General features: G+C 31.5%; 1 protein-coding gene across 4 annotated transcripts in view; it reads left to right on the top strand.

Annotated features, from left to right (window-relative positions):
- Positions 1–26,863, top strand: part of LOC129801200 (formin-binding protein 1) — a 55,266-nt gene that overhangs the window by 17,491 nt on the left and 10,912 nt on the right. Inside the window, exons 4-10 of one of the 4 annotated variants that reach the window (XM_055846004.1) lie at positions 5,597–5,903; positions 6,011–6,139; positions 6,239–6,417; positions 11,470–11,656; positions 16,009–16,355; positions 25,781–25,909; positions 26,393–26,553. In XM_055846004.1, the coding sequence (XP_055701979.1) occupies positions 5,597–5,903; positions 6,011–6,139; positions 6,239–6,417; positions 11,470–11,656; positions 16,009–16,355; positions 25,781–25,909; positions 26,393–26,553 (1,439 nt within the window). The remainder of the gene's footprint in view (positions 1–5,596; positions 5,904–6,010; positions 6,140–6,238; positions 6,418–11,469; positions 11,657–16,008; positions 16,356–25,780; positions 25,910–26,392; positions 26,554–26,863) is intronic. The other 3 variants (XM_055846007.1, XM_055846006.1, XM_055846005.1) reach the window with 3 other exon arrangements.

The raw sequence follows: 26,863 nt of genomic DNA, 5'->3' as shown, positions 1-26,863 counted from the left end.
TTTATTTTACCTTAAATAAACTATAAACGATTTTACATAAATAGGTTTAATTCTTTAAGGAGTTATAGCTCAGTTACAAAAAATATTTCACAAGTAATTCATCGGTTGGATCAGCAACTGTGCTATGTGCATTTCCTTAGTAACTATTACAGGAAATGCAGATACAAAGTAAACGCAGATAGTACAGATGACGATCAGACTATCAAATTTTCAAATAGCCTTTAAAACTGTTGATAATTCGACATTGATAATTTTATGATAATATTTCATTGAAGGCAATCTCAATATAAATATACATTTATAAATGCTACAACATTGTCAACTTATAGTAGAAAAAAGGACGTAACATTTTCTTAAGCAAAACAAATAAGAAATATCAGTGATTTTGTATATTTTAATTCTTTCTATCTAATTTGTTCATGAAACTTCCTGGGTCATAAAGTTCAAGCATGGCGAATTTTGCTTTTAAAGCATTATTCACATCTAATTTAATTAAATGATTTAATCCTATAAAATATTAGACTCTCATTGCTTTAGTATTCTCTATATTTTAGAAGCTCAACTTTAAATTTTGAATAAACTGCTTCCCGATAGGATTTTAAATTAATGCTTGTGTTCTGTGTTGGCTTCTAAAAGACCAATCACTATATTAAAAATCTGTGACATTACATTTACAGCACAATTCAAATTCTAGAGCAAATAAATTATCCGATTAATAGATAGATAAATGAATCTATTTGGTGGATTGACCATCGTCTATTTAAGCCACTAATGACCAATTTCTAAATAACAAATTTGATGTTGCATAACAGGTGTAAAGACAAAAGATTAATATTCCCATTTCATCAAGTTAATATGAAGTTTTTTATATTTTACCCGTATTCTGTGGAAATACACTTTGAGACTCTTCCTACGTAAATTCCAATAAGATACGAAATTATTTTTATAAAATCCATGCCCTGAATAATGATGCTATTTCAATGACAAATGAACACGTTTTTTTTTTCAGCACTTTACAGTTCTCAAGTGTTTCTACATAATCGACTTTTGTTTGTGTTGGTTCCTGTCACGACTATTTGGTGATTTTAGAACATGGCGAGAGCTAGGGAGAACAGTCGAGACACGAATCAACATAGAGAAAAATCGATAATGCAGAAGCATTTGAGAACAGTAAGAGCTTAAAAAAATATTCAGAAGAAAGATTTCCACTTTCCATTTCTTACTGAAATAGCACCACAAGGCTTGTAAAAAAAATCCTTATTTCAATTACAAACATTTTTGGTCAGTAAAAATGTACATTTTCTCACAATCAATTTAAACCACATTGAAGTTGCCAAGAAAAGCTCATAACTATCTGAATTTTGTCTTTGCCAAAAATATTTGCCTAATTTTTATGCATCACAAATTTGTTATATCAGTTTTTATTATCACCTAATAAAATTTAATTTTTTTACTGAAATACTGCTCAATGTGCTTCTTCTTTTTCCTAAAAAAGAATACATAAATATAGGGTTTATTGGAATGTGGTTTATTCAATAGCGATGAAGATCATTTAGGCATCACATTTATTAAATTTTGTGGACGTGAGTAGATCTGAGCTATACTCCTATACTAATTACTGAAAATTCGAAATTTTTGAATTTTCTCAGTCATATATCCTGAAAATCGGCTTAATGTAAATTCTTTGGTAACTTATAGGGAAGCTACAAATTTCTGCATAGTATATGATTATGTTTCATTTATGATACCCAAGTATTACACTTGATCATTAAAATTTTAGTGAGATTCACACTAAATGTAACTGTGTTATCACACTTGCACATTAAAATTTTAATATGATTCACATTAATTGTCGCTGGTCAGAGTCCAAATGTGTAATTTGTGTGTTTGAATCATTTTATATTCAGAATTTGACATATTTGTTGATAAAAAGGTAGATTTGGCCCGCAAAATTTGATATAAATTGATTTATAGCATTAATGCGAAAAATCAATGCGATTTTCTCTTTAATTTTTTAATGTGAAAAATATTTATGCTTTAGGTAAATTTAAACTTATTTTTGCTTGCCGAGTCCACTTCTTTAGCAATAAATAGAAAAACCCCAAATATTAAATGATTCAAAGACACAAATAACACATTTGGACGCTCACAAGCGACAATTAATGTGAATCACATTAAAATTTTAATGTGTTTACAAATATGTTATTTGTGTCTTTGAGTCACTTAATATTTGGGGTTTTTCTATTTATTGATAAAGAAATGGACTTGGCTCACAAAAATTTAAATTTACCTAAAGCATAAATATTTTTCACATTAAAAAATTAAAGAGAAAATCGCATTAATTTTTCGCATTAATGCTATAAATCAATTTATATCAAATTTTGCGGGCCAAGTCTACCTTGTTATCAACAAATAGATCAAATTTTGAATATAAAATGATTCAAACACACAAATTACACATTTAGACTCTCACCAGCGACAATTAATATGGATCATATTAAAATTTTAATGTGCAAGTGTGATGCAACTCACAGTCCTCCAATTCTGATGATTGATGATGGTGGGGTGGAGCACACAAAAGAAATTTGAAAATTTGAATCTCTAAACGTCCGTTTTGAAAAAACTAGTATTCATTTGAACTTTGGACTAGTTCTCACAAAGAAAACCAAAAGAGTGAAGCTAAAATATTATAAACTGCCACAAAATTAGCAAAATATTAGAAATTAAAGTACAGTTCCCTCAAAATCCCATGCCCTATGCATCCCTAGACCATATGACAAAGCAAGGAATTGTTAGATTTGAGTAAGTGAAAAATTAATTTAAAAAGAAAATAAAGAAATGCTCTTTCCCGCCCAGCCACTGAGGAAGGCTTGGAGACTGAGCCGAAAGCTTTGGGAAGAATCGTTGTTTTTCTGAGCTGCCCTATATCTCCGACGCTCACCGGTTTTTTCACAATGCAAGTGTGATAACACAGTAAGACGGGTTTCAGACCAAAGGCTTAGCCTTATGGCTTAGCTCCTCTAATTTCTTATCAGTCAAGATTTTTTGGGAAAATCTGACTTAGAGGATTGAATATAATGGGTAAATGATCTGGTTATAATTCTGAAAAATGAATAAAATTGGTTGCCATTTTGAAATTTGAGACTTTCGGGAACTGGGCTAAACCTCAGGTTTGAAGCCGGCCTAACATGTTTTGCATTAAAAAATTAATGAAAATCGTTTTAAATTTTTAATAGAAACACATTTTAGGCTTTCAGCTAGAGCCCTGTATGGGTCGGGTTTTAGGGTTTTTTCAAACCCGCATCTGCAATGAATTTGACCCGTACCCGACCCGACCCGGACAATTTAAACCAACTTTTACGGGCTAAGTTACCTTTTTTATGAATAAATAGATCAAATTATAAACATTATGTGATTCAAAATACAAAAAATCACACATTTTTGAACGCTCGTTGGCGACAATTAATGCTGAGCGCACAATAACATTTGTTTTGCAAACATATGTTTTCGAAACTGTTTACGAGCGTGAGCGAGATAACTAGATCTATAGGTCTGAATCACTCTCATTTTCCAATTGTCAAAAACATATTTACAAAACAAAGAGTATTGTGCTCTGCGCATAATGAGAAAAGTATTAAAATTTTGATGAGTAAATTGTAATACCACCATAAGACAACAAAATTACAATGAGCAACACACATAACTTGTTTTGTAAACATGTTTGCTTATGAATACTTTATCAGATAGAGCGAGAAGTTTGCATCTAATGCCGAGCGCACAATAACTTTTATTTGTAAACATGTTTTCAAAATTACCTATGAGAGTGAGCGAGATGACTGACTCACTCACTCTCACTCACTCTCACTGAAATGTCAAAAACATGTTTACATAACAAAATTTATTGTCCGTTGGGCATAATGCCCAAATGACAATATTTTTTTATGTAAACATTATTTTGACATTTCCGTGATCGTGAATGAATTCCAGATCTAGTAATCTGCCTTATGCTAAAAGCACAATTACTTGCAAACATGCTTCCAAATTTGATTATAAGTGTGAGCGAGATGACTAGAACTAGATTTCATCCCCTCTCACTAAAATGTCAAAAACATTTGTACAAAACAAAAATTATTGTACATTGCGCATTAGTGAAACCTATGTTTAGTCATCTTGCACATTCTCGTAGACTTTTTCAAAAACTTATTTCAGTTATTGTGTGTGCATCTTATAAGCATAAGAATTTCTCAATTTCAAAAATCTTACAAGAAGTCTAATTTTGAATGAAGTTTAAGGATATGATTTGATATTTAATTTTTTTTATTTTGTTCTGTCATGTTAATTGGTAAATGTTGAAGAGAAACTTTGTATCTGTAAGCGTAGCGAACGACGCTTCTTGATGGGTCATTATCAACAAATGCTGATACAAATTAAATGCACTTAGGACAGTTTAATTTTGAGGAGACGAAATATCTTCAATACTTCCGTTTTTTTGTATTCTTCCTCTTTCTATCTTGATAGAGATTAACACCTTCATTTTTGAGTGCAAATAATAATATATTTACTCTAGAATTGATAACTATCAAAATTATTGAAAATTCATTGAAATTCATAACTCTTTTCTCCACGAGAGGGCATTATTCTTTTCCGCAAGTGGCGCTAGCAATTGTTTGTTTTTGTGTTTAATTTATAAGCTTTGGTCAAATTAAATAGAAATTAAAGACAATTCTTCTGAAACGTATAATTTTAAATATTAAATTGATTATTTTTTAACAAATAGCCCGCGACCCCAATAGGGATAAGCGATTGAAAATGATGATGATGATGATTTTTTAGCAAATATTTTCCATCTTAAAAAAACAGAGCCCTTTTACTGCGTCAGAGGAAAATTTCTTCACAACAAGCCATGTGCAAAGCCCATAAGTTTGTTGAAATGTTAACGGTTATCTTTTTTTTCTATAAAACATTGTGTAATTTATAAGAATATATACTTCTTGAAGTTTTTTCTTTTCATTTCTAATCTTATGCAATTATTTATCTCTAAAGAAATTAGTAATTTTTGCATTCATACTAATAGGATAGGAAATGACTAACTAATTTCTCCGACAATTTCCATCTATAAAGAGATTATGGGAAAACAATCCTACATTGAAATATTATTGAAGTTTCTCACAATATATTGTGGATTGTATAAAGTTTCTTTAGGGATTTGTCACCAATTTTAGTCATATTGGCCTTTTTATGGGGGTTGAATTCAAGAGAGAATAATGTTATGGTTGTTGCTTGGGCAATAAAGTAAGAGATGCATTATCTCGCATTTTATATTCTTTGTCAGAAATGATTATATTTATATTTATTTTTAAACATTCAACATTTATCCACAATGTGCTTCCTCGTTATCTTCTTTGTTGCTTTTTCAAACCCAGGCCCAGAGAGGAGTCAAGTAACCCCTTCTTTCTGTCTTTCTCTCTGTCTCTCCTTCATTTTGATCCTCTTGTACACAATTTGCGTGCAAGTGTGTTTGCATGATTTTACTTTGAGAGGGAATTTTCACTAAAATGCGAAACTATGCGATTTATTGAATTTTGATGGTTTGCAGATATACATCGTGGCAGGCATTTAGGAATGTATTGAAAGAAATTGGTGATTTGGCTGGACAGAGAGAAATTGTTGCGGAGACACTTCAGGCCAAAGTCATCCATGGTATTTCGCTGTTGTCCAAGAATTTGCGAGATGATCGCAAAAAATGTCTCACTGAAGGTGCTTCGCTCACGCATACGCTAACAACGCAAATTGCTGCGTTGGAACGGGCAAAGAGGAACTATGATAAATCATATAGAGATGCTGAGAAGTCCATTGAGAACTATCAAAAGGCCGATGCGGATCTCAATTTGAGTCGTGCTGAAGTAAGTTTGAGTTTGTATAATATTCACCACACAAAGATCATCATGAGCATGGAGATCGTGTGGAAGGATATATAAAATGTGATTATGGAAAATGGGGCTATTTTTAGGTGGAAAAACATAAACACAATATGACCATGAAATGCCAACAGTCGGATGATTCAAAGAATGAGTATGCCAATCAACTGCAGAAGAGTAATAAATTGCAGCAGACACACTATGAGACATCGCTACCAGAAGTAAGTGAATGCGTTGGTGTTTTTTTTTATCGGTCTTGACCAGGAAAAAAAAACAATTGAAATTTATCCAAATATTTTGGTATGTTTTTTTTTTATTAGGTATTCAATCGACTGCAAGAGATTGACGAAAAGAGGACAAAGGGTATCAAGGAATTTATCAAAAGTGCTGCAGATGCCGAATCGTCAGTTGCCCCAATTATTGCCCGGTGTTTAGAAGGTATTGTGAAGGCGTCTGAGTCAATTGATGAGAAGGAGGACTCGTCAAAAGTGATAGAAAGGTAATGTACAATGAAAAAGAAATTGCGAGTTTGCTCAAATTTTTAGCAACTAAAAATTTTAAATCTGGGACATTTGGCAATTGGAAAAAATGAAATTGCTACATTTTTGGTGTCTTTCAAGCAATTTAGAACGTCAAAGGCAAAATGGAACAGAAATTTTAGGATTTACAACTTTGCTGTATATGCAGATTTTGTAAAACCGCCGCTAGTGGCGCTTGTGTCTCAGATGTTGTAACTGTCCCGTCAAATAATTGCTCAACCTGCCGATTTTTCGCGGAGGTTTTTTGAAATTGTAACGGTATATTCTAGTACATTCAGAGGAAATCTGTAGATTTTCGACAGAATTTCTGCCTGAAAATCTGTAGATTTTCGGCAGAAATTCTTCCGAAAATCTGCAGATTCTCGGCAGAATTTCTGCATAGAAAATCTACATAGTCTCCATTTTCTCAACAAAAATATTGTTGATTTATCAAGAAACTGTAGAAGTTTGAAAGAAAATGGTAGGCTTTGCTTAACAAGCATTACCGATTAAACATTTTAGATAACTAAAAAGTTGCGAGCAAAAATACAAATTTCTTAAAAATCGCCAATCGAATGATACAAAAAAACACGAAATGTAGGTCGACACTGTGTTTAAAGATATCACTTCACTATTCTCTACTTATAATATGATGTCGCAGAATTCTTTATTTTATATAAACACTGATATCCCCAAGAATAACTCTATCGATTTTTGCAAACTTCAGTGAAAAATATTTCATCTTTTCTGACACAGCTGTCTGGAAAGTCTGGAATGTAGAAAAATCTACAGAAATTCGTCAGAGTATGCACCAGGATTCGTCAGAAAATCTGCAAAAATTTCTGACAAATTTTGTCCCAAGCCCAAATAAAATTCGTAGGAATATCTACAGATTTCTCGGCAGATTTTCGGCAGAGGTATATTTTCGGCAGAAAACTTAAAGATATCTGACGAAATTATTTGACGGCGTCATTTTTATAAGTTTGAAAGGAGATAATAGTGTCCCAGCTTTCCAAAATGCTCGAATAGACGAGATAAATCTTGTGAATAATGCTGTCGCATGATTTCTGAGTACATACACTAACTAAGAGAAATCCGAAAAAGTTAAAATAACATTCCGGAAATGTTCATTTTACCCTGCAGTATTGATCCGAAATCGGTGTAAATATTACCCTTTTTAGATGTATTAGGGGTTAAAGTTACCCTTTTTCGTGTTAATTTTACCCTTAAAGAGGTGTAAAATTAACATTAAAAAATGTTGATATATTTTTACACCTAAAAAGTGCTAAAGTTATGAGGAAAAAAAGTTAATCGCACCCCTGTTTTTTTCTCAGTGTATCGATGTACTATTCAATAAACTGATTCGTAAATTGTCAGGAAAAATTGAAAATCAGATAAGAAGTCTACACTTTCGAAAATTTGATCTCTTCAAACAATTTCAATTTTTATTGCATGTCTAATATTAGAGGGCATAATTAATCTACATCGTATAATCAGTAAAAGGAATGACTTGATCAATTGACATCGAAAAAATATTCACAGGAACTATTTGCAACCAAAGACACCTAAATTGAAATAAATTTTAGAATCATTTCAAAATGACCTAAAAAACACAGTTTTAAAAATGGGAATGGTAAAGGAAAGGAAAATTCACGCAATTTTTTATGGGGGGTCACCGAGGACCAGAAAACGATATCTCTCACCGCTTGGCCTATAGTTTGGTAACATATGGATAAATAAAAGAGTAATTACTTGAGAAAGAAATATTATTAGTGGATACTTTAATAATAAGGTTAATAATTGTTAGCTTTATTTGTAAATTAATCTTATAGCCTCTGCATACAACCAAGATTATGCCCTAGACAAACTCAAGGTTTACACGGTTTAAACTGAGAGACGGCTTAGAGGGAAATTGATGGAACTGTAGTGTAATGATTATTTTGATCATAACTTACAGTAAACCGTCTCCAAGGCTTAACTCGTAAATGTGTCTAGCATACTGGAATGATATAAAGGCTAAAGATAAATTTTTGAATGTTTCTGCAGATTGATTACCAATTGGGACTGAATTAGTCTGATTGGAAATATTAAATCCCTTTGGAAAAAATCCAAATTTGACCAAATCGGTTAAAAAATGAGCCCTACAGAGCAGCTTAACTTTCACTTTAAAGAAATCGGAATTGTAAATTTTCCGTTCAAATGTATTTTTTGACGAAATTTCCACCCAAATTATTCCAAAAACATCTCCAAAAAATCTTTAGAGCTGTGTCCGAAATAAAGCTGAAATTTGATTTTAGAGGTGTACGAGAAGTGTAAAAAAAAAGTAGTCGAAGGACATGAATTAAAAACCCTTTACACATAATTATACAGACTTCAAAGGGGGGTCGACGGAAGACTGAAAGTCGATATCTCATACCGTTTGTTCTTCAGTCCCTTAAAAAAATTAGGAAAAGTCTATAATATAAAACTTCTCTGAGCGAAAAAATGCCAAAAATTTCTTCTTTTACTGCTCGAACTCTATAAAGAGAGCAGTATAAAAACCCCTCGATTCTGTGTTGTACGTATTTTGAGTCCTTACCCTTCTAAGGGATCGTATTTTGGTAGAATTTTGGAAATATAAAGTTTCGAGTTTTTTGACGTCGCGCTGCTTGTCCGTCTATGTGTCTATGCGTCTGTGTGTTCGTCCGTTACCACGTCTAGATCGCAAACAGTTAGAGATAGAGACTTAGGGTCTTCGAGGGACCTACCCCTTCTTTTTGAGACCATTTTTCGACTATCCATGACGCGTTTTCAATCAATCCAAAAAAAATTTTCTTATACGGGATGAGATTGTTAGTCCCACGCCGCGTGGAATCAAGCGTAGTAAAGCTCACTGGATGCAATTTCACCATATTTGTTGACTTAAAGCGGATTTGAACCCAGGACATTTGCGTCATTTGACGTATTGAGTGTCCCTTATAATTACTAAATTACTACTAAAGAATGAAAGTCCGAATAAGTATAGTCTTAAGAAAAGGTCTATAGATCTAAACGGCATGAAATAAACTTAATATCTAATCCAAAACAAAAATATGTTTTTTTCGAAATTCGATATTGTCTGAAACTCTGAGCGCTCAAAGGTATATTATTTCTGCAAAAGATGTTCGAATTCGAAGATCGCTTTCGAAAGACAAAAAAAGCATTTCTTATTCTTGTTTCATTCGCATGGTTTCTGAAGTGTTTCTTGTTCGAATTTCGAAATGTCTTAGGAAATCATGTGTCGATATTCACTTTTCTGTGGGCAAAATCAAAGAAAAACGTTCTAAATATCCCTAAATGTCACTTTATTCTTTCCGTACAGAAGTAGATCTTAAAAAATTCGAAAATCTATTTGAAGATCCAAAAAGAGCCCAAACAGAAGTAGATTTTGATTCTCCAATAGTGTCTTGGATAAAAAGTAAATGGAACTCTATTTGCGCAAAAAATCGTTGAAGTTCGAAAAATTCAAATTCAATTTCGAATTTTTATACTAAATTTTCGAACGAGATGGGCAAATTTAACAAATATCACACTAAAAAGCTGGCAAAAGAGTTACTCAGTGATTATGGAGTGATTAAATACTTTTGCAAGAACAGTAAACGTCGTTGTTCTGATTTTTTCTTCATAACAATGTGAACAATTCGAACTTCAATGACTTTTTGTGCAAATAGAGTTCCATTTACCTTTTATCCAAGACACTATTGGAGAATCAAAATCTACTTCTGTTTGGGCTCATTAGGTCCTTTTCCGTAATAGTTGAGTAACTCTTTTCTTGTAAACTTGTGCAAATTTGTAGTATAAAAATTCGAAATTCGATGTTCTGAATTTTTCGAACATCAACGGCATTTTATTCAAAAAACAAAGCTGTTTGTGTTTTAGTCGAGACTTTTTTGGAGAATGAAACTCCAGATGTGAGCACATCGATTAAAAATTCTATTCTATGTTCCTAAATTTTACTCTATGGGATTTTTTGATCACATATAAATTAGAATAATAAAATTTATTATAATATTGATATTCAATAATTCAAAAAAGAACCGTGGACTTATGGAGTCTCCTTAAAACTACATGTCGTTATCTCTCATCGTTTGGCCTTTTTTCGTAAAAGAAGAATAAAGGCCTAAATAGAGTCAGGCTGATCCTCGAGAATATTTAGCCTCTAAAATTTGGCAATAAAGGATTAGGTAAAGAAAATTTATAAAAAAAGGACCTCTAATCTATTATTCTTAGCCCTCAGTGTAGGACAGTTTGCCATAAATCTTTGCTGCTCAATTTTACAGGCTAAATATTCTCAATTATCAGCCTGTCTACTTGGAATCAATTAGAAATCAAAAGCCCTAACTTTACATTTTTTTTAAACCAACTAATAAAATAATAAAACAAATTACAAATAAAAGCCATGAAATAAAATATTGAAACTAATAAAAAGTGTGAAAAATTGTTATCCCTTTTACAATTTGAATTATTGTTAATAGAACAATATTGATTATTCTAACTTCCGATATGTGTATTTTTCAAGCAAAAGTTGGAGTTAGTTAGAGAACTTTAAAGTTTGAAAGTGATATCAACTGTATACTGTTGGAAATTTTCTGTTGTTGTAAAGCTCTTCCTGTTACAATGAATACATGAAACAATTTATCATGAGACACTCTAAATAAATCATAATATTATTAATTAACTATTTGCAGCACTAACTGAAACTGACAATGTAACATTGCTAAGAGGACATTTTGGTTTGTCATTGACGTTCCTAAATAACTTGAAAGAGCTCTCAAGAATATGGTTGAACAAGTAATTGCCGTGACACAATGTCAAATCATATTTTAGGACATGTAGACTAGATACTTTTAATTATTACCTTTTGAGAACATTTTGTCATCAACTTTGGCAATAATCTCTGTCTTTTACAACCCAATATTCCTTTTCTCTTGTGTAATAATGTTGCTAAATATTTGAGCATGTTTTGTATTTAATTATTTACTAATTGTCCTTATCTCATCCCAACCGTAAAATAGATATAAATCCGGATTCACACCGCCAGCAGACATTCCATTTGAAGATTTATCGAAGGTCGATGCTGAATCGTCAAATTACTCCTCACAAAATAATTTAGGGATAAATAATATGACACAAAAAGGAACAATGGGTGCTAATAAATTAAAGAAACGTGTCGGAATATTTGGAATTTTCGGTAGTAACAAGGTATGTTGAAATTTTTATTTTATTTTCTTAATTAATTATTCATCATCATCTCATCATTTTATTTATTTTCAATTTTAAAAGCAATAAAAAGAAAATTTCAGATTATTTTTCTTTTAATTTCAATAAAATATGCTTTAAAAATACTTTTAAAAGCTATATTTTAGAAGAAATTTCTCTTAAGCTAAAATATTTAATTTATAATAAATAGTGCAATTTAAAATCTATATAATTAGTTTTCTAAATTACTTTGTTTCTATTTTTTTCCGCAAAAAAAATTATCAATCTGGTGATGGGCTATCAAAAAAAAACAAACTTAAATGTTTTTTTCACGCACAAAATATCCATTTACTTTGTAAGTATCATGTGCAATGACTTTTTTTTATATAAAAAAGAAAAATCTCAATATTGTGGCTTTTTAAAAAATTAGAGTCTTATTGCAAATGTTCCTCTTTTGAACTAATGTCTAATTGGTGAATTATTCATCACTTGTTTCTGCTTCTTATTCCCGCCGCAAAATCACGTATTTCTCAAATGAGACAACAATTAATGTGTTTATTCTTTTTTTTTTCTACATTATGCTTTCATGCCGCAAAACTAATTCCCCACCTCATTAAAAAAAAATCATTTACTTTGTTGTATATATCACCGAATGAAATTATATCCTGGCGATAACCAAAAAAAATAAATAAAACAATAATTTCATTAACAAATGATATGCAACCCTCTTTGAAATGATTTTAAAAAAAAATGTAATAACCTGCAGAAGTTACTTGAGGCCTGCATTACGGTGAAGGTACGGCTTTAATCAATTTCCACGTCTCATTTTTTTAATTATATTTTTTTCGTATAATTTGAAATTGATTTGTTTTTGAGAGTGAAAATGTGCTTTGAAAATTTCTGCTATTATTATGCTATATACGTTTTCAACAGACATTTTTTCTGCTTCTTTAAACTACATTTGAATTTTCACGACGTTTCTTGCAAAATAATTACACATTTTTTCTGCATTTTTCATTCAAGTCATCCATTTATTGTCTTTCACTGTTTTAAATGAGTGTGCTTCTATTGTTGGGCTCTCTTTTTTTTGCATTAGCACAGAGTGGTCCAATTGAACTGGTGATTTGTTTATATTTTTCTTTGAGGATGATCCAACCGAAAATCCGAATATCTAGCCCTTGCAATAGACAGGAAAAATTACTGAATTTCCACACTGAGAAAAAAAAGAGGGTGCGATTAACTTTTTTTCCTCGCAACTTTAACACTTTTTAGGTGTACAAATATATCAATATTTTTTCATGTTAATTTTACACCTTCTTCAGGGTAAAATTAACATGAAAAAGGGTAAATTTAATCCCCAATACACCAAAAAAGGGTAATATTTACACCGATTTTGGATTAATAATGCAGTGATATACACTGAGAGAAGTCCGAAAAAGTTAAAATAACATTCCGAAAATGTTAATTTTACCCTGCATTATTGATCCAAAATCGGTGTAAATATTACCCTTTTTAGGTGTATTGGGGATTTAAGTTACCATTTTTATGTTGAATTCACCCTTAAAAAGGTGTAAAATTAACATGAAAAAATGTTGATATATTTTTACACTTAAAAAGTGTTAAAGTTATGAGGAAAAAAAGTTAATCGCACCCCTATTTTTTCCTCAGTGTAGGGTTGAACTACACAGAAAAAAATGTTTTGTAAAAATGTTCGTAAATATTTGTGAATTCTTATGGGGGAATTACCAAATGCTCGTGAATCGTATAACCCACAAACATGTTCGTAAAAATTTGTACTTTTTTCACAAACATTATTCGTAACATGATCACTTGATGAACTTTTTTGTATTTTTACAAAAAAATTTTCGTAAATGTTTGTAAACACACATGAAATGTTTGAGAAATTTTGTCATTTGTTCGTAAATGTTTGTTTTCCTGTCGAACATTTTACGAACATTTACGAACAAATGACAAAATTTTACAAACATTTTTTGTGTGTTTACGAACATTTACGAACAAATGTTTGTAAAAGTACAAAAATTGTTCGTCAAATGATCATGTTACGAACAATGTTTGTTAAAAAAGTACAAAATTTTACGAACTTGTTTGTGGGTTATACGATTTACGACGAGCATTTCGTAACTACCCCATAGGCATTCACAAACATTTTGAGTTAAATTTTGGGTTTTTGGTTTCGTCTCGATGAGCACTTTCAGATGTAAGTTCAAAAAGTCACCACAGGTGGCGCTGTGATAGCGTCAAAATTCATCAAAATTCAAACTAATTTTTGTCAAAAACGGCATTGTGCAAGTTAATAAAATTTTAGTATGTTGTAGTCCAGTCTAAGACGTTTCCAAAATGGTGCAAATTTGCGCTGTGTTTAAAACAGAACCGGAGATATGAGGGGTCAAAGTTCACAAAATTCAAAAAGTCATATCTCCGGTTCTATATGACCGATTTTGATGAATGAGGGCTTAAACGAAAGATCTCACCAAATGCTACAACTTTCTGGAACATTTGAACTTCGTTGGACCAATACCAGGGGCGCCACAGTCGAAAAACCAATTTCAATATCACATAACCTCAATTATCGCGACAGGTGCTTAAACGATCTTAATGATTACTTTGACATAATTGTAGAGGACATTTGTCTCTATATTTCGTCCATACATCATTTTTCTATCAGATAATGGGATCTACCCGATTTTTCCGTTTAAGAGTGAAAAAATTGACTTTTCCCATAATAACGCTTTGAAACCACTCAGATGCCAATTTGACTGCCTCTACTCCACCAAGACATTAAAAATAGGGTTTTAAATAGAAAGTCTCACAAAATACAACAATTCTTTGATATAGTTGAAGTTCATGAAATGAACACTTGGGGCGCTCTGGTCGAAAAAATGAATTGAGAAACAAACAACCTCGATTATCGCGGCTTATGAGTAATTGGTGAGATCAAGTTCTACGGCAAAATTATAGAGAACATTCTGGTCTACATTTCACCCAAATATTACTTTTCTGCCAGTCCATCCAAATCCTTGATATTTTGATTTAAATAAAAAAATATATAATTTCACGAAGTTGATTCAAAATAACGGAATGGCGTTCCCCAACTTCAGCTCTAAATCGAATTTGCATGCACTAAATCCGAGATACTTTCCCAGCTTTTCCATATTGCTAATATAAATTCCTATATAGCTTTAAGAGCAATAATCAGCTAAGATATTATTTGGTTATGCTCGTGAACTTGACCTTAATTATTGGTAATAATTTTCGAATTTTTGACGAAAACTTCAACATTTATTATTTGAGTGATTTTTTTAAAATAGTAATTGGCTTTTTCGGGGATCTGAAAATGAGTTTTTTTTTAGTTTCCAAAATATTTATCTTAATGTTATCATGTACTCTTCGTTTTTTAACGTAGAAAATTAACAATTATTATTTTTTTTCTGCTAATCAAATCAATAAGCCTTATTTGTGATTCGTCGCAAAGTTTTTCTTAATAATTTGGTTATTTTTGTGAGGTTAAGTATTGCGTTATAAAATGTTATGAAAAATTATTGATTTGTAGAGAAACATTCCAATTTTATCTCTCAAATAATCCAATCAATTAAAAATATAGAACGCACCTAAAAACTTAGGAAAAATTTTCCTCACTTTTTTGCAAATTAAGTAGAACGTAACCTCAAAATTAAAAATAATTCTCTAACCTTAACTAAATATTTGAGGTTATTAAGTAATATATAGTTTTGAATTCACAGAAAATTATCCCAAACTTCTCTCCAAAATTGTCAGATGCCTCTCAAATATAGAAGAAGATGAAGGGAATAGTTCAAAACCTCATTCTGAGATTTTAAATTGTAGGTTAGGTAAAATATAACCTCAAAATTCAGAATGATTCCTTAAGGTAACTGAATAACTCGAATAACTAATTCAGACAGATTATGCTAGTTCAGACACATTTTATTCATCGATATACGATTATCATGAAGAAATACAACATAAAGAAATTATATAAAAAATATTTTTCAGTTCAATTGGACCATTCTGTAGGTATGTAAAAAAATATAAGCTTTACAGGCGTTTTAGAGAGAGTATTTTGCGTTGATGAAGCATGTGATATGTTTTGGCAAATAATTTTTTCTTGTCCTAAAAAAAAGAAAATTGCTTTTGAATTAAAAAGAAATTACTGTATTCATTGGACATGCCTTTTTGGTATCATCATCTACATTTTCTCGCATTTCAAACATTTTTATTATGAAAGTGAAAATTTTGACAGTCCGGAAGAGAGGCTGAAGATGTGCTTTTTTTCTTGGACTAAAAGACAATGGTGTTTGTGTGTGTTTCATGGACAGAATACTCTATCAACGGACGGTATGAAGGAAGACTTTAGTGATCTACCACCGAATCAACGGCGCAAGAAGTTGATGGCAAAAATTCAGGAGATTCAGCAGAAGATAACACAAGAGACGGCGGCTTACGATGGTCTCGTGAAGATGAAAGGTGTCTATGAGGCCAACACAATGCTTGGTGATCCAACGACAGTGGACGCCCAACTTAATGAGTCCGGAAGTCGACTGGAGAAACTCAAGAGTGAACTGAAGAAGTTCAAAATGTACTTGGACGCAGCAAATAATGCACAAATGATGCAACATAGTCCACAATCACACAGAAATATGTACAATGGACAGAGATCATCACGGTGAGTAGTAAAGTTTTTATCTTGCTTTTCTTTTTTCTGTTTTTTTCAGCATAAACCAAATACCAATACAATATTGCTATATGCAAAATACTGTTATATTCTTAATATATGAATGAGATTCTTTAAATTAGGAAGAATGTGTATATTCTCAAAGTGCATTGCAAAAGGTTTATGGATGAATTTGCATAAAAGAAAATGGTTTTCAATAGAATTTCGTGAGAGAGGAGAAGTATTCAAACGAGGCTTTTTTGGGCTCTTTCCCTAGAGAAAAAAAAATAATAATAAAAATATTTATAACAGAGAACTATATTTTCTTGCATATTCATAATCACCACGCCTTGTACTTTCACAATTTTATCATCATACTTGAGAAAAATAGGGGTCAAAAGAAAAAAAAAGAGAAAGAGAGACAGAGATAAGAATGTTCTACAAATAAACTTTTGCGGTATGATAGAAAATGAACGGTAAATATGGGCATTTCCATGTGATAAAACGGATATAAAACCAAGTTAGAATTTCAATTTGTAAATTGACTTTCTGTGCATAACTTTTTTCAGAAGGGCTTCCACATTTTCGTTAAATTTATGCAAAAAACGATTTACAAAGTGAAAAATAACCCCACCAAAATTTTCAATCTCTTGTACACTTGATGGTATGCCCTGAAAATTGGTTTGGCATTTGACTGAAAAAATTCATTTGGCGTCCAACTTATGACACGAAATACTGTGCTCTCACGCATTTCATAAAGTAATTTTTTCATTTTGTCGTTTTCCTACGTACACCGATTATAACCGATTCGTAAATACCATAAAAAAAACTGTGAAGCTTGGGAAACAATTAAAAATCTAATAAAAGATCCATTACGAGTTCAATTTTGCTTTAAAATCAATTGAAACTGATTGATTTTTGTTTGGAATTATCCAAAATTCGAATAAATGCAAATTTGGTCGTAATCGGTTGAAAAAAATTTCTCTCTATCGGAGTTATCAAAGTATGAAATTTTGCATTAAATTTTTATGGCGATTCACATTAATTAGCGGAGACTGGGGCAAAAAGTAACAAATAGACAATTTCAAAATTCAATATTTTCCAAGATAAAAAAGATAGCAGCTTAATTTTTTTTCCATAGATAGCCTCCACAGACCTTCTTCAATGTCGTACGTTTCTTAGAATTCGAACGAGGAATTTAGAAAATAAAAAAAATTGAAATTTTTCGCCTTATTTCTGAAATATTTTCCTTACAGAAGATATCAATTTTTACCTATTTTATTTTCCAAAACTGATGCAATGGTGAACATTTCTAAATGATTTGGATTCTTTGAATACGAATCCGCTATTTTAGCTATTCTTTTCTCCAGAAATCCTTTTAATAAAATGACCACTTGAGGAATAAAATATGTGGGGCAAAAAGTAACAAAAAGCGAAGCAATTTCTTATGTCTCACGGAGAACAGAAACGTCATTCCCATTTATCTTCGCTTGTTGTCGTAGACAGAAATTCCGAAAAAAAATAATACCTACAGCCCTATAAGGTAAAGTGCCCTCGCTCGACAGGTTCCTCGTCTCAACCGGTAGATTTATTCATTCAATTTATTTATATTTGCTATAATATTTTGCGTATGATCTAAAATTAATAGGTCAATTTTATTCAATGAATACAGTAGACTCTCGCTTATCCGAGGACTCTTTTTCCGGGTGACACAAAAAAAAGTCCGTAAGACAGTTGAATTTCAAAAAAATTGTTGACTTAGGTATATTGTCCCCGTTTTGGGATCTTTTTGTTAAAGCAAGTGCTCTATCTACTGTAATTCTTTTTCACTGTAACTTTTTTGGACAGTACGCATATTTAGAGAAAAAGTCGATTCTGTCAGGTCAGGATTCACTCCACAAATTGATGTGTATCAATTTCAAAGTCTGTGTGACATTTTGGTGCCTGTCTCACGGATAAACGAGAGTCTACTGTAATACGAACCAGTGACAAGTACATGTGAGAGAAATCCGAAAAAGTCAAAATAACATTCCGGAAATGTTTATTTTACCCTGCAGTATTGATCCGAAATCGGTGTAAATATTACCCTTTGTATGTGTATTATGGGTTAAAGTGACCCTTTTTTCATGTTGATTTTATCCTAAAAAAATGTAAAATTAACATTAAAAAATGTTGATATATTTTTACACCCGAAAAGTGTTAAAGTTATGACGAAAAAAGTTAATCGTAGCCTCTTTTTTTCTCAGTGTAGAAATTGAAGAAATTCACCATCAAACATTCAAAAATTGACTCACCGACCGGTCAAATCGAGGAACCCGGTCGAGTGAGGGTACTTTACCTTATGTACTCTGGAAGATAAAAATTCTCTCGAGTTTTACCGACTCTAAGATATTTAGTATAAAGAGAACATAAAACACTTCTTTCCAATATTTTTTTTATTTTCTTTTTGTAATATTTACTCGGCAACTCTTCGATAGATTTCGTCAAATTCATCTCGCTTAATTCGCCATGTAGCCTTTTCATAATGGTTGAATCGAATTTTCATGCCAAAAGTAGCCTTTTGTTGTTGCTGAGATTTTCCACCTGATAGCAAAATAAAACCCGGCTGGTGAATTCACTTCCCTGTTCGCAGGAATTTCGTATTTCCCGCCTCTCGCTCCAAGCAAGGCCTTTTATTGGCGGTATAGTTCTGTTGCCCGCCGTGTTAGGGATTGGCTGACAAGAGACACTGTTAGTAAATCGGTAACATGGCCTGGAAGAGTCCGGATTAAGGACACAGAGCTGACTCGCCATTTAAAAATATGACTCGACATTTAAAAATAAAAATTTTTGGGACAATAAATAATTAGGATGAGGTCGGGCAACATTGATTTAGGGCTTCATTAAAAACGCTATTTTTTCGTATACTTCTAATGAAATTTGGTCTTTAACGTAATGCAATTTAGATAAACAAAACGGATAAAACAATTGTAGATCTAAATTGAATTATGACTAGACCTAGATTCAATTGGAAATATGCGAAAAAATAGCGTTTTTAATGTAGCCCTATGTACTTTTACCTAGCTACTTTTATATCGGCGTTTTCATTCCATCTATGCTGTATCTGTTGCCCGTGTAATTTCCTTACGAAAAAAAATCAAATAACTCGTCACCCGGACGTTTGAGGACCACCAAATGTGGAGATCAGAGCGAAAACGGCTAATATCCTATGCTTTAGTCATCGGATATTAACAATTTTCACTCTGAGCTCCACAAATGTTCACAAGTTGTAGATCTCGGTCACAGGAACAAAATGTCTCTTGGAGTAATATTTTGTGTTTGGACACGCTTAAGACTTAGGCCGCGAGACGGATTAACGTAATTATAAGCAAAATAATTATTTGACTAAACTCCATCAGTTTCCCACTAAGCCGTTTCTCGGTTTAAGCCGAGAGACGGATTAGTCAGAAACTGATGGAAATGTAATCCAATATTTTGATTATAATCACGTTATAGGGTAACGTGTGATATTTAGAGACATTTTTTAGCACTTTCAAGTTGCGAACAGCTTAACGACTTCTCAAATTATTTTTTTCCTTGTTGATACAAATATTTATGTTAATTATGCTATCCAGAATAAGATTCTTATCGAAAAATGTTGAGAAATGCATTATTTTTTATACAAAATAGCAAAAAATATAAAGAAATAAAATTAGTTAGTTAGGGACAGTTGTGTATTTCGGAACAGACAAAAGTCGCTATTATGCAATTAAATTTCACCTAGCCTGATTATTTACCTTCAAGTAGAAGGTCTAAACTTCACTTTTTCATAAAAATTTTGTTTAAATTTCACTTGTAAAATGTCTTAAATCGAAAAAAACCTAAGCACTGTTTGTGTTGGCATCTGCAAAATTGACCACACTGAAGATTTTGGAAAAAGTGGAATGTGACACTCACAATTCACGCGTATTTCACGCTTTAAATTAAATAAAATTTCAGAAGTCTTATGTTTATCTGATACGTAAAGAGCTTAATATTTCATATAGAACTTAAAAATAAGTAGAAAACAAATATTTATAGCATTTTTGATGTGTCCCAAAATACCCATATTATGTCCCGAAAAGCACCTTGTCCAGAAATACCACACGTTACCCTACGGGCTTCAGATCTGAGATTTAGCCACATGGTTTAACTGCTCTGATTGTTCAACAAACAAGTTTTTTTTGGAAAAATTTGGATTGGATTATTAAGGACAAATGACCTATTAAATTCGGAAAAAGCAATAAAATTGGTTGTTCTTTAGGATTTTGAGATCTTCGGAAACTGGGCTAAACCTTGGCTAAACCTAAATCTAGTCTGAAGACCGCTTTAAGCCATCTCTCGGGTTAAGTCGTAAGTGTATTCATTTATCAAATGAGTCTTGAGAAAAGCTCAGCTATGTGAAACTGCCCCATTCTCCTCTAGCCTGAATTGTTCATATTTTTTTTTAATTATTAAAATTATTTGTAGTTAAAGGTATAATAAACATAATGGAATAATGATAAACTTGTTGTGAAGCCCTACTAAACTGAATAATTTTCTAGCTATCTCTGAATTTATCTAGAGGAAGTGGTTGTGTCATAAAATCTATTTAAGACGCCTCTATGCAGATTTTCAGCAAAACTCTTTTTTATTAAAGTTCCATGAAAAGTCATTTCTTTGTCTAAAGCTCATTTTTCTGCGACTGAGGGGGCTTCTTCGTAATATAGATAAATCGTTTAAAAAAGACACGAATTCCTTCTTTTTAAAGAAAGGGAAGGACTGGGACGGGGATCCCAGTTTTTTTTCTATGGATGAAATATTTCTCTCTCCCTCTCTCCCTCTCTCTCTCTCTCTCTCTCTCTCTCTGTAAAATTTGAGCAATAAAAGAGATGAAGTTTAATTAATTTATAGAAAGTAAATAAATAATTTAAAGAAAAGTTCAATGAGATATTCCTAACCTGTAATTTATGTAAACTATTTATGGATTCTTCAAAATTATTTTAAGCATCTGAAATATCTTTGAGAGAAAGAATTGAACAATCATTCAAATTTTATTGCAGTTCATTTAACACTGACCCATTTTATTATCTCGTTTTTAAATGAAGTGAATTATTCGAAATAAATTTCTAAGCAGACACCAAAATACGGCAACTCAATGTGTAATGTATAAAGTTAATCACAAAATTCACAAATAATATCTGACGTTTTGACATACTTTCAGCCAATTTGAATTTAAAAGCAGTTCAATTATTAATCTTTATTGTCTCATTCACCTAAAACTTGACCAAAATTTTAGAGATAATTGCGATAATTGAAGCAAAATGAAATGGGGATAACTTTTATTGTAAATTAATACCAAAATATGCAAATTTTCGTTGCAATGTCTATAAAATTTTATGAATAATTTTTGTTGCAGATATTTTGAAATATTGTAAAAATGAAAATAATATTTTATATATTCTTCTTTTTATTCAACTAAATAAGACCTAATACACTTAGCACTCCCCATTCTTGACTCACTATACTGACCTCTAATTTTGAATAATTCTAAAATAAATTAATTTCAAAGTTTCTAACACTAACAGTTTATTTTCTGTAAATTATTATCAACTCTAAAGAAATTATATTGTTTTGAAACCACAAAAATGAGAAAAGTTTTTTTTACAAAATAAATAGTATCATCGGACTTAATGCGACAAAAATTAATGGATAATTTTTTATTAAAATAGTACATTAAGAAAAAACTTAAAAAGTTAAAACAACTCTATGACAGAGTTAAATTAACTCTACGAATATCGATGTAATTGTTACTCTTTTTCGTTGTAAATTTTAGTAAATAGGGTTGAAACAATTCTTCGTGCGAGTTGATTTAATTCGTCGGATATCGCTGTAATTATTACTCTTTCTCGATGTAAAATTTTATCTCGACTGAAGTATATGCTTAAGTGTTTTCATTTTAAGAATATACTTCAGTCAAGAAGATTTTGGTTTGACAAAGTTCATAAGGAACATCATTTAGAAATATGCCTAATACTGCTTCATGAAGACACGTGCTTGCATCATACGTGATATTTCGCTCGGGATATAGAGAACTTGAGGTCAAAATAGAATATAAATAAAGAAAATGATAAAATAAAAAAAAACATAAAATTGCAAAACATATTCATTTTGGGATTTGAGAGAGTTATTTTAGCTCTAAAAAAAAAGATTTTTTTTAAACTCTTAAAACGAGTTATTTTCAGTCTTAAAAAGAGTTATTTACACTCTTTTGTCATGTAAATTTTAGGGAAAAAAAGTTAAAACAACTCTTCCGAATATTACACCTAAATAGAAGTAAAATCAACTCTAAAATAATTGAAAATAACAACGAAAAAGAGTTAATTCAACATCGATTGGAGTAAGTTTTACTCGATTATTTTTCTGAGTGTAGGGGAAAGTGCTCATGCTTTGCACGGTTTTTCAATAAATGTTACTCTTTAAAAACTAGGGAAAGTGTCATGTTTTTAAAATATATTGTGAAGTCACATTTATTCAGAATTATTAGAAAACTTTAGTCATTATGAAGCCTGGGACTGTACAAAGCATGGGCACTTTGCCCTACGGATTTTCTTTTCGAACTCTAAAGATTCAAATATCGGATTCATTGGGTGGGGGTCATCAAAGATTTCACTTTTATATCTAGAAAGGTTTGGAGATTGTAAATTTATAAAGAACTGACGGAAACAGTGAAACACCGAAAATTATTTTTTTCCAAAATTTAATTTTACTGCTCGAACTCCACGGATTGATCCCCCCCTCCAAAATCTCGCGTTTCAGACTATTTCTGATAAATGTCGTCACGCTGTTTGTCCGTCTGTCCGTTCAGCTGTCATCAACTCTAGAGCCCAAACTGTTAGAGATAGCGACTTAGGACCTAAGGAACACCCCCCTATAAATCGACTCAAGGATCTTTAACAGGTCCCTCATTTCCCGCCACCCTTCCCCTTCCGCCGCCAAAACAATGCTTTTTTTGAGATTGCTCAAAAAAGCGTCGTGCGATTTTTTCATTTTTGGATACTTTGGAAAAAATAATCTCGTAAAAAATCTCATAATAAATTTTTAAAATATGTTGATTTAAATGGAAAAGTAACAAGATGTTTGGCTACCCAGGGGCCTCTCGACATTCCATGTTTTCATACGTTTTTGCATAGAGGCACTGAAGACTATTGGCAAGTTTTTTCATAAAGAGAATTGACTTACCAGTCTGATATATTTCGAAATCATGCATTAAAAGCTATCTAAAAAGTCATATTTCATTATGTTCGCCAAAATTATACAAGAACTACGAGCAAATTTGATTAAATCGCGCTGCAATAGCTGTCAAATTTTTACAAGGAAAAGTGAAAAACAGCTTCACTTTTTATTAGGCTTGATGGCCCTATGGGCTACTTCTGTCGCCGTAGGGATTCTCGTAAAATCTTTTCATTTTTAAATCCGAATCCACCAAAATTAATTAACAAAATTATTGTAAAAGGCGTTGATTTTTGATGGCGTTGCAAAATATATATATCGTTTTCTCTTTCATTTTTATTTCTTTTCCTCAAAATGGTCTTGGAATATTTTCTGTCAAATTGTTTATCAATTTGGTAGAAGTTATCACGATTTTCATGCTTTATGTTATATATAGGAATTAGACGCCGTTATGCTGTCTACAGGAAATGGTTAAATAGGAATTTAGAGACTATTTCTGACTACAAAATCGTCTTTTTTTGGTGAATAAAAAAAAGAATACTAACAAAACTTTTATAAGATTTTATATATTATTAGTAAAAAAAAATTAGGAGTATCCGGAATCAACAAGATAATCTTGTTGAAAATGAAAAGATTTTACAAAAATCCCAATAGCGACAGGGGTAGCCAAATATCTCGTTACTTTTCTTTATCGGGCAACGAGATTTTACAAAACTTTTACCAGTTATTTTTATCAGGGTATGTTTTAGAATTTACCCAGGCGGACAATTGACCAAATGTGAAAATACCGTTGAATCATTCCTAATCATGGTTTTTCAAGGTCAAAGGTTAAAAAGGCTCTAGAGAGCGCATTTATCAACAGAATGGTATCATATTTGGGCTTGTTGGAAAGGTCTTGGAATTTCCGACAAAACTGAACTAGTCCCAAACGGTTTTGATCCGGTAATAAACCGGTCCATAATCGATAAGTAATTCTTATTCGAAATTCAATTATAACTCCTAAGTTATTTTAGATAATGCAATGTTTGAGTGATTTATAAATCCATTCAAATCGGTTTTGAACCTGTAATCAACCGGTTATGAACCGATAAGTAATTTTTGTCTGAAAATCAATTTTATTACTCTTAAACTTATTTTGTGGGATCTTTTATGTGATTTACAAATCGGTTTAGATCGATTGAGAAAACCGGTAAACGATAAATGATGCGAAAGTACTTTTGATGAGTAGCATCTAAGTCACGAGTTCGAGCACTTCGCAAAGCCTGAGACTATTATTAATTGAAAAATCAACAATCTCAAATTATTTGATAAAAGTCAAATACTTTAGGAAGGGGCGTGGTCTAAAATTACTTACACGTGAAGTTTTTTTTTACGACTGAAAAAAAAATATTTTTGGAATTTCATTTCAAATTCGTCTTTTTATAGCAATTCTGGCTAGGCTCCGACATTTTTATTATTTGATTTTGCTTTAAAAATATTTTTGTAATATAATATATTTTTTTATGTTTTAAGAACATTTCATGTAAATGTGAATGTATATTTTTTTTTTGCAATATGTGTTGAGTTGGGCAGATTGCTATCAAAGTATTGACGTGCTTTAAAGTTTTCTTTCACAACCAATTATATCAATAAACTAATTTATCAAAAGAACTCAAGAACACTTGCTTCATTTTTTCTTTTTATTTTTTCTAAACAAGTTTCATAAGCAACGTGTGTATATTTTGGTTGGCAGTATGTATTAAGATTGTTAGAAAGTGCAAGTAATGTACATATATAAAAAATAATGTTTATGAAGAAACATGCTGCAATTTAATGATTGTCAAGCAGTGCGACATGAGTTTCTCATTACAAGATGTTGTTGTGGAAAAAAGAATTGTCGCACAAATGAGTTCTGAAATTGAATTAGCACTTTAAGTGGACTCTTTCATACATGTCTGGGTTATTTCAATGTCATTTTGTAATACCATTATTAGAAGATTATTTTTATTCTTCATTTTGTGAATATTATTTATTTGGAGATTTTTCTCCGATCTTTTGTAAATATATATTTATATAGAAAAGAAGAATCTCAGCTAAAATAATATTGTGGGAAAGTAGAGTAAAAATCCCTGTCTTTTTTTTGTTGATTAAAAAAAGAGTTATAAAAGTTTATTTGTTTGATAATAATTTTGCCATGTGAAAACAAAAAATCTATTCCATTTTTGTAGGCATTCCAATGGTAGCGGGGAGAATGAAGATGGAGATGATAATCCAGACGATGCGAGAAGCTTAAGCAGGTCAGCATCTGAGGGTAGTGTGGCACAGGCGCAAAATGGGCTTAACATTAATAATAATGGGTATAATTGGTTCCTTTTTTTATTTTATCCATATACATATAAAAAAAATCATATTCATAGTGTTGTGTAATGCATGTTGTTTGTTTTCACTTCATGTCACGTTTTTATTTTTCATTTTAGAATTGTATTTTCTTTTCGCATCTTTCATATTTCACTTCACTCTCAGTTGATATAAAGTCATTTCATTATTTTTTTTTGCTCTCTCTCTCTGCAATGCTTTGTATATGCTACTATTCTTATACATATTCTACTTACTTTTGTTTCAGATTCTGAAACTGTTGTATTTATGTAAAAATTTTTTTTTGTTCTTTCACTCTCGTGTGTTTTGTCTGAGGTGTTTTATTTCTCTTTTTGTTGATTTTCTTGTTTTGTCATGTTTTTTTTTGACTTTGAGTGCCAGAAGAATTTTTAGATTGAACTACCATGAAACTGTTTGATGCTAATGGTGATTTTTTTTGTTATTATTCTCTCTGACTCTATTAGCAGTTCGGCGAGTCCGGAAAGTGGCTTGGGAACATCGCACACTTCCCTTCCGGGCTCTGGGCACGGAAGTGCTAATGATAACACGCACCCAGAAGATATGTACTATGAAGCTGAACTTCTTCAGCCTCTGGGAACATGTAAAGCACTCTATCCATTCGATGGTGAGTTACCTTAACTTTTAATAATAATAATAATGATCATGTACGTGGGAGTGTGGTGAATGATGAACGACTAAAAGATTTATGCAAAACTTTTGAAACAAGACATTAAATTTGAGCCATAATTTTGAATATTTCAATGCATTTTGTGATATATAGCCTCTTAAATATTAACCCGATATGTGAAAATAACTTGTTGAAGGCAGTTTCTTTTTCTGTAGGGGAGACTGGGAAGGTTTGGAACAGGAGTAGTATGGGACGAGGCGATTTTTTCATTAATTATTGAAATAAATGGGATTTGACCATTAATCAA

The sequence above is a fragment of the Phlebotomus papatasi genome, chromosome 2 (assembly GCF_024763615.1).
Source record: "Phlebotomus papatasi isolate M1 chromosome 2, Ppap_2.1, whole genome shotgun sequence".
NCBI classification, from domain to species: domain Eukaryota; kingdom Metazoa; phylum Arthropoda; class Insecta; order Diptera; family Psychodidae; genus Phlebotomus; species Phlebotomus papatasi.
The sequence above is the reverse complement of the archived record's forward strand: the minus strand, read 5'-3'. Positions and strand labels throughout refer to the sequence as shown.